The sequence below is a fragment of the Curcuma longa genome, chromosome 16 (assembly GCF_044706935.1).
Source record: "Curcuma longa cultivar G26 ecotype Majalengka, Jawa Barat chromosome 16, ITB_CL_G26_1.1, whole genome shotgun sequence".
Taxonomy (NCBI): Eukaryota; Viridiplantae; Streptophyta; class Magnoliopsida; order Zingiberales; family Zingiberaceae; genus Curcuma; species Curcuma longa.
In genome coordinates this window covers 5,109,174-5,118,240 of record NC_133876.1, presented here as the reverse complement: position 1 = coordinate 5,118,240, position 9,067 = coordinate 5,109,174, and the positions used below count along the sequence as shown (strand labels likewise).

General features: G+C 31.3%; 2 protein-coding genes, 1 long non-coding RNA gene and 2 other non-coding genes across 5 annotated transcripts in view; 1 reads left to right on the top strand and 4 right to left on the bottom strand.

Moving 5' to 3' along the window:
* Positions 1-2,450: 2,450 nt before the first annotated feature.
* Positions 2,451-4,604, bottom strand: LOC141847171 (uncharacterized). Its single transcript, XR_012603404.1, has 2 exons — positions 4,530-4,604; positions 2,451-2,702 (listed from the first exon to the last, which is right to left on the bottom strand). It is a non-coding gene; the product is annotated as an uncharacterized LOC141847171 (long non-coding RNA).
* LOC141848151 (small nucleolar RNA snoR80) lies at positions 3,473-3,596 on the bottom strand. The gene has a single exon (XR_012603489.1). It is a non-coding gene; the product is annotated as a small nucleolar RNA snoR80 (small nucleolar RNA).
* On the bottom strand, positions 3,758-3,861 carry LOC141848146 (small nucleolar RNA Z157/R69/R10). Its single transcript, XR_012603484.1, has one exon. It is a non-coding gene; the product is annotated as a small nucleolar RNA Z157/R69/R10 (small nucleolar RNA).
* A 305-nt stretch (positions 4,605-4,909) lies between the features above and the next one.
* On the top strand, positions 4,910-6,949 carry LOC141847732 (protein DELETION OF SUV3 SUPPRESSOR 1(I)-like). Its single transcript, XM_074735801.1, has 2 exons — positions 4,910-5,085; positions 6,645-6,949. The coding sequence occupies exons 1-2, from the start codon at positions 4,992-4,994 to the stop codon at positions 6,773-6,775; spliced, it is 225 nt and encodes a 74-aa protein (XP_074591902.1). The 5' UTR covers positions 4,910-4,991; the 3' UTR covers positions 6,776-6,949.
* A 995-nt stretch (positions 6,950-7,944) lies between these two features.
* Positions 7,945-9,067, bottom strand: part of LOC141847641 (multiple organellar RNA editing factor 9, chloroplastic-like) — a 2,989-nt gene continuing 1,866 nt past the window's right edge. The window contains 4 exon segments of the mRNA XM_074735695.1: positions 7,945-8,387; positions 8,487-8,552; positions 8,633-8,714; positions 8,716-8,731. Coding sequence (XP_074591796.1) covers positions 8,215-8,387; positions 8,487-8,552; positions 8,633-8,714; positions 8,716-8,731 — 337 coding nt within the window. The 3' untranslated portion in view covers positions 7,945-8,214.

Sequence of the window (9,067 nt, the reverse complement as noted above, 5' to 3'; positions counted from 1 at the left end):
CAGGTTCATTCGACACTGAAGGAGTGAAAGACATACCAGTAGTGTGTGGGGTACCATATTCATGAACAACCGGCGGCGTGAAATACGGATGACTCATATTTTGCCAATATTCGACTGGAAGCGGTTGAGATCAACTTCGAGGGACATAATTTAGATGATTCAAAGAATTTCTAAAACCTTAAAAATTTTGAAGATTTTGTGGAGGAAACAACATATTTGGAAATGGATATGGGTATTGATAATTTAGTGGAATTTATGGATTTTGGGAAGATGAATATTCTTAACGGGTTTTTTTATAGAATTCAAGAAATTAAAAAAAAACTCTATTATTTTCATCCAATTCGAATAGAAAATAAGATTGTAAGGACTTTACAAAATAGATGGGGAGAATATTTAAAGAGTAGAATTGGAGAGTATAGTGAGTTAAAATGAAAAAATTTGTACACATTGTTAGATATTTATAGACGAAATTTTGAACTAGCAGTTAAAAACTAGCTGTTAAAAAACTAACTGTTTTATTTAATTTTAATTTTAAAATTTTTATAATTTATAATTTTTTAAATAAAAATTAAAACTAACTGTTAATAATCGTTAAAATTAACCATTTAATAAATATATTTAAAAAATAAATAAAAAAATGCATGCGGGGTGGGCCAGCCTGGCCCACCCTGCAACACTTTAATGCGTTCAATACTTTGAATGCGTTAAAGAGTTTTAATGCCCCACATTGGCGTGGGGCGTTATAACACGTGTATTGAACCCGCGTTGAATGCCCGTTGTGGATGCCCTAATAAATCTCCATTCATGACTAATACACAATTAATAATATAAATATACTAATTATCATTAAAAAATTAAATTTTAAATAAGTAATATAATGTTTGAAAGTACAAAGGGGTTTAAGTTTTTGATGTAGATTATGTGTAGATCCGATAATCTGGTAACATTAATATGTTGTTAATGGATTATGAATTTTATGTTGGATGGTCAATGCAGAATCTTATTAGTAAAATTGAGAAAAAACTTCTAAACTTTCAAATATAATTTATTAAAATAATATATTTTAATTCATTAAATTAATAAATATAATTTATTAATTTTATTTTAATAAAATAATTTATTAAATTAATAAATATAATTCATTAATTTTATTTTTAAAATTTTAAAATAAATTTATATATATTAATAAAATAATTTATTAAAATAATTATTCTAATGAAATAATTTATTAAATTAATAAATATAATTTATTAATTTTATTTTTAAAATTTTAAAATAAATTATCTATTTTAAATTTATAAATATTTAAATTAAAATTTATTAAATTAATTAACTCAGTTTTAATTTAATTTCACGGTACATTTCAATTAACTTAATTTTAAAATCGAAGGATAATCATAAAATTTTTTTTTATTAACCTTCGAAATAGCTGAAAATCTTAGATTGCTAAGGTATCACATTCTTGAATTATAACCCATTTACTAATGTGACGGTAATGCTGCCTTACTTAGGAATCAATCATAGCTTTAACCAAACAAAATTATTGATAAATATTGGACAGATAACTAAGATAATTAATGATAATCTCCAACTAAATGGCCCTTAAGTACTATAGTTGTAAAATCTAATATCATGTAAATTTTCTTATTATCTTTTTTTTTCTTTTCTCTTTCCTTACAAAAATTTATTGCCTTTTAGATTACAAATTTAAAAGAAAGACTTAATTATGACGATAGATTATAAGATTTTTTTCTTATTACAAAATTGATTTTTTGTATATTTTTGTGTGAGTATGAAAGACTTAATTATATTGTGTCTATCTTGTCACATTAAATTTTAAATGTATTACAAATGAATACATGTAATTCAGAAAAGAAAGAAGATATTGAAACTAATTGGTCCTAGACGTTGCATTGATAATAATTTTATATTTATTTTTTTATATCGACATCATTAAAGGCAAGTAAAAGATCATAATCATAAATAATAGCAACTTAATGATTATAATCTTGATTATTGGACATTTAAATTAATCTCTAACTATTGACTAAATCTTCTAACAGCAAGATGAATTTTGGATTAATACTAGAGTTTGGAAATTTTATAAACCTATAAAATTTGTTTAAAAAAATAGGAGTGTTAAAATTTATCATTGTGTTAAATTTGACACCGACAAAGGTGGTAAAATTAAAGTACTTAAAAAACTCAATAAAATTTAAATAAATTTAAATTCAAACTATCAAATTCAAACTATCAAAAAAAAAACAAATCAAACTTTCAATCATTTTAATAATTTAATTTATTTTATTCAACTTGATTCTAAATTGCCTTATCAAATAAATTTGAAAACTACCACAAAACTTTCAGTCATTTTCAACCCTACTTTTCAAAGCTCACACATATCACAAGAGACCAATTCCAATTAAAAAAACAAAACAATACTATGAACATCTCACAAACATGATCCATATATAAGACCAAATTTTTTAATGTTCAGCATTCGAGATTGAAATCTCAATAGTTAAATGAAGACGATTTTAACTTTAATAAACAAAAACTGATGTTCTAAAATTGGAAGTTTCATGCCAGCAATTGAAACAGCAACCGACGAGAATTAAAATTAACTGCTCGCCCGCCTACTTGGATCTCTGCCTCATCTTCCTGCGCTTCCTCTTCAGCCTGCGCATACGCTTCTTCTTCCACTGCAAAATGTCAAATGATTATAAAAAATGCAGATAAGATCACTCATCATAGACATTGCTTTGAATTTGTTAAAACGAAAAACCAGGATTATCAAACCTATGAAACTGAATGTTTAACAAGAAACATATCTTTGAACTTGATTTAAACAGCAAGTAAAACAATTTGCACGTAATACAAAAGGCAATAATAAAATAAGCCTTTATATTCAAATAACAAGGCACTACTTTGAAATGCAGTAGCATGTTCAACAAGATAAATAAAACCAAAGGCCGCTCCAATACAATTGGATATAAAAGCAAAGAAGAAAAAAAAGCTCTTTTAGAAGATGTCTGCAAACCAATCTTTTTCTAACCTGCTTGGATATAAAATTCAAATCCAGAAAAGTAGCAAAAAGGATTCTATTACCAAAATTGTGTAGTAGTTTAGAACATTTGTACTGAAGGAAAGAAACTTCAAACTTTCACAGTATTAATGCCTTTAGCTGTTGTATGTATATTTTAATACTTTTTGGTAGTTATAAAATTACTGATAAATAACAATAATATCAATCAATCAGTTTGACCAGTTGGACCAATTGAACCATCAAACTGATAATTTTAATATTCACATTATGTAAATGTCAAAAGAGAATGGCCATGAGTGGTTAGTATTTACACAGACGAAAGTAGAAAAAGCAGTCTTCAAAGTTTCCATAGCCTGAATTTGTCTCAAAAATTCCTAGGTCAATCAATCATGAATGGAAAAGGACAGAGTAAAAGAGAAATAATATGCATGTACATGGCATTTCCAGGATAAAATGACACATAATTAAACCACCAATCAGGATAACCACACATTAAATCTGGCGCCCGTTCCATTATACCAGGAGGAACAAATAATCATTCGGAATTGCTAATGGGCGCAATCAAGAACACAAACTTAGGATGAATAGACAGATATATATAGATATGGGTAACTCTAACAATAAATGGACTATTTGGATTGTCTATCCTGAAAATGATTAGCAAATTCATAAGACTAGAGTGGAGCTATTCCACTGAGGTAAATTTTGCAGGATTGAGATCAGACAGCCAAGGGTTAGTCTTCAATCTCTAACACACAAGAATGGCCAGAAATCAGAAACTCTAGTCCACATGAAAGCCTCATCATTACTCAACAAAACTCCTGCTAAATCTGAATTTTATAGTGATTACTATAAACTTGCATTCGAGCAACAAATAAAAACAGATCAAACTAAAATAGTTGAGGGAAATTCATATCACGGCTTAAAATTCACTTGTGGAAAAGAACGTGTAAATAAATAATATATATCCTGGATACAAACAAGAAAGCTAATAAATAATAAATGGATATGATTAAAAAGCCAAGGGATAGTAATCAACCTCTAGGACAATAATGGCCAGAGATCAGAGACTCTAGTCTATAAAAAAGAAGCTATTAGACAGTATTCTTTAAGAATGAAATTTAAAAAAAACTTATTTTCTCAGTGAACAAAAGAAGAAAAAACTAATTTTCGATGCCCACACTCCATAAATCAATACGATAACGGGAAAACACAAAACTCCAACCATTGAACACAAGGCCAAGTTTTTTGAACTCAAAATAATAGTTTCAACAAACAAAGGAGTAAAATCTCCTTTGTTTACATTCATACACTTCCATAAATCCATACAATCAAGAAAAACCAACTCCAAAAGAGCATACAAGAAAAAATAAGTCCCAAAGCCCGAACATTGAACACAAAGGCAAAGATTGAGATCCAAAAAGTAGTTTTAGCGGTCAAAGGAGAAATTAAACTTAAGATGACAAGATCAAGTAATTTTTACCTTGGCCCTCATATCCCTATATCCCGACTCCCTGTCTCAGCGCCCCCAAGGCGTCCTCGTTTATGCGATAACAACTAGGGTTCGCCAATATTTATAGAGCGCTGGAGGCAAACCCTAAGGCCATTTAAATTGAAATGGACGGGCGAGATGTGTTCTTGGTTAAACGAATCGAACCCTTGACACATCAGAGGGTGGTTATTTTTATTTATAATCCAAAAATATCCTTATTACTATGACATGTTCTCAAGATTTAAAAAGTTAGAATAATTAAATAATATATAATATTTTATCAATTTAAAATTAATTCGTGTTTCCTGTTTGAATCTTGCCGTTGAAAGGACCAAAATAGCCACACCTCCACTTCTCTTTCTTACGGCCGAAGCAACTTTCTGGGTTCTTCCTTTCAGTCCCTTCGTCTCGCGGACGAATTTGTCGGCTTTGATCTCTCCCCTTCGTTCTTTGATGGCGACGGAAACCAAACCTGCGGCTGCCGAAGTCCCTAAGGTCGACCTCTTCGAAGACGACGACGAGTTCGAAGAGTTCGAGATCGGGGAAGGTAAAATGTTTAGGGTTTAGCCGTGCAGACTTATTCGGTGGCTTCAAACTCGACCCTGAGGAAGAGACGCGTGATTGTTTCCCCCTTTTTCTTATGCTGTTCTGCGCATGCTAGTTTTACTCGTTTTCTTATCGGCTTTTCTTAATCTGTCTAGGTTTGCGATTAAGTCAATTGTTTCCTCCACTAATCATGATTTTCCTAATACAATTTATTACACGTTCTCAAACCTTCTCATCGTTTTTGATATATATGGCTATCTGCTATATGATATATCCTACTTGATGATTTTATGTTTGATTGTTTATCTGTTATCACCGCATTAGGAACTTTTGAAGGTTAGATTTAAGTTATTTGAAATCAGCTAGAAAGGCATTTCTGGATAAACTAATATAACAAAAGTGTAGGTAGTAGACGTGTTTCCTTTTGCAAAATTTTCCGTTTAAACTCTAAAATGATTTATCTTAACTGAGGTAAGAAAATCCAATGCATTTCTATGCAATGAAGTACATCATGACTCCTCTATAAGTAGAAAATGTAATGTGAACTGGTGTGAATGCATTAAAAATAATAATTGATATGACTGTTATAAGTTGGTACTAAGGTGGCTGATGGTTATAAGGTGGTTTTTGCTATTCCATAATACTCACCTCAAACTAAAGGCTAGCAGTTAATGGCATTCATAAAATTATATTAGTGTCAATCCACAAAGAATAATTGTATTGTAGCAAGAAATGAGATGCAAGAGGCAGAGCTCATGGAATCCATTTGAATCTCTGTCTTAGAATAAGATTTATTCTAGGTGCAGAATATTGTAGTGCACTTTTGTTAATTTTCATTGATTTTTCCTTGTCACATAGAAAGATTATAGAAAGAAGTCGTGAATTCTATGGTTAAGAGAAGAATGGTTGACTTGGTTTCTTTGTAAGTGAGTAGCCTTTCAACACTATCAGAGGAAGTCATTGTGTAAAAAGACTATTATCAAGAATTTCTAATTATTTTACACTGCCACTACTAAGTTGTATCTACTGGCTCCATCTAGAAGTCTGGTTGGATGGGCTTTGGATAAGCTGATGGGATAGGGTGGTGGGGCATCTATTAATAAGTTGTAACATAGTGACAAGCTTGAAGGCTAATGGAAATTGATTTTGTACATTAAAATGTTTAACCTGGATTGATTCTTTCAGTTGGTTGCTAGTACTTTTGATTGTATCCCAATTCTGCCATACATTATGAGATTATAATTCACAATAGATTGTATAGAAATTATTCTTCGTGGTAATGTTTATTAATTCAGATGTGTTATATGTGTTCTTTTGAAGTTTACCCTAGTATTTTGCTTGTGTGATTTAAAATGGTTGCCATCAGATTTTTACCTATGCTGATAAAACATATTGTAATATTTTCATTTGCTACGTGATGAAATTGCTCTTTATTAAAGAAGAGAATGCATAATATATGGAATTAGACTTTGATGATTTAATGGTGGAATGTTCTGTTTTTGTCTTTCAATCACTTAGATCAATGGGGACTGCTACTCCATTGTAATGTATTTGTTGCAGAATGGGATGAGAAGGAAGATGGCGAAGAAACGATGCAACAGTGGGAAGATGATTGGGATGATGACGATGTGAATGATGACTTTTCTCTGCAACTTAGAAAGGAGCTTGAAAGCAACTCAGAGAAAAGTTAAATTTATGTTACAATTTTCAGTTACTTAGATGGTCTTATGAAATGCACAAACATTATGTCTTTTTTTCTTTGCTTTTTTGTTAATACCAAAATATCCTGGCACTAGACTTTCCAACTTGTTTAAGCTACAGTGTACTTTGGTAAGCTTGGCATGCTTTTTAGTAGTTTTTCAATATTTTCAGATATTTATACAGGAATTGCTTGATCGTAATTGGCTAAATATTGTCATATTGCGTGATTTTTGAGCGGTGGAAGTTATATTAGTTTCAGTAGCTATACGATTGAGGGTATTCTCATATGATTATGCATTCGTATTTTCGTGTGTCATCTAAATGAGATGCAATAAGCCCATGATGATGAACATACATTCACTATAATTGTTTCAGTTTTCTCATACATGGCTGTAGATAACTCTTAGAGCATGAGATTTTTAAAGCCAATTTATGTGGCTGTTGGATATGCCAATGTGAACAGAACCACAAGTTGGACTTTGAGCATTCTTGGCAGGAGATACACCGAAGATGGTAGTGGTATTTCACTGGATAAATTACATGCAAATTTTCAGTTGTATTCTTATCATATTTTCACATTATACAGCCTACTGATGATTTGAGCGACCATAAAGGGCTCCGAAGAAAGAGTGTTCGATATTTTTCTGCTCACTTTTAAGTTATGACATTTTGCAAGGCATGATTTTTTTTTCCTCAACCACGGAGTGTCCTTCACCAAGCTAGAAGCGAGAAGGTGCTGCTTTTCTTTAACAATACTACTATACAAATTTTAACTCTATTTCACATACATTAATGGATAATTGTTTAGATTTAATTCACTTATTATTTGACTAAACTATTGGCGAAAGACTACATAACTATTGGTGAGAAATATCATTTCAAATTGCTGTAGAAATTAAAATCGTAATATTCATAACACAAACAAGGAACTCTTGCCATTATTTTTTTCCCGATTACGCAAGGGTTCATGATTGTGGAAAGCATATGGACTTCAATTTGAAGATATCAGTGACTATTTGCATATGCTGATTTGAATAAACCCTATAAAATAAATAAATAATGTGACACAAAATGTGCATACACAATAATGGATCTCTGAAAAATGATTTAATCTGAGCTTAGGTAGGTAGGTAGGGCATAATTACGATAAATATGATCATAACCATAACCACCAAACCGTCTTCCATCCAAATAGTATGAGCCGATCAGTTTCAGTACTCAGTTTACACAAAGTAGCTTATAATTAATTGTTCATGGATCTCAACTTCAAGATCTTGAACATTGGCGTACAACACAGTTTGTACCACTTAACAGCCACACAGTAAGGCCATACTGAAAGACCATCAACTTCTTCATCATGATAACTATAACTTTGATAGAGGGAAATTAATCAACGGAGATTAAATACCCAAGCAGTGTGCTGCATGACTCAGGCAGAGGCAGATCCAGCCTGAGAAGGTTCTCCACCTGCTCTTCTGCGCTCTGGCGGAGGGCCATCCCTCCGTCTCACATATTTTCTGCTTTCATTCTTCGAGCTGCGTTGCTTTGGTTGATAAGTAGGATAAGTGCATGGGATTATCTCCCCGTTTATATATTTGTCACCTGAAAACAAAAAAACAAAAAATAGAAAGAAAATTTTGCTCACAAGGCCATGAACACACAGCGACAGAAAATACTCTGAATGCTTGTACATTAACTAACCTCCATAATCTTTGTTCTTAACATCGATATATGAATCAGGTAGTACCCAAAGAACACCTGGTAATCCTGTAAGATAGCAAAAAAATATTGAGGATACATTATAGATGAACCAAAATACAGGAAAATTCTCACGGAACTAAGGATACCCTTGAACTTTTCTGATGTTTCTTCAGATACAGTACACTGGAAACCAGTATATGTTGTTGTACTAAAAGCATACATGTTTTTTCTTAGCTTCTTCCATGCTGCAAAGCAACAACAAATGCATGTGACTTTAAATGAGCACTGACTTTAAATGCAACTTAATGGCAAGAAATTTACATGCCAGCAGCCATTTGTTAGAATTAGTTCTGCCACATTTAAATTATGAAATTTATCATCTGATGCGAATACCACGGAAATATTTATTCATTGATCAAAACCTAGCAAACTGAATCAGCTATATGATCTTCATTGATCAATCCCTAGAATAGGTCCATAAAATCCCTATATAAATAGGGACCTGTATCTTCTAACGAGAATATGAATTGAATTCTTTTGGTTATTTTTGGATAATATGGTATTAGAGTCACCCTAATTAG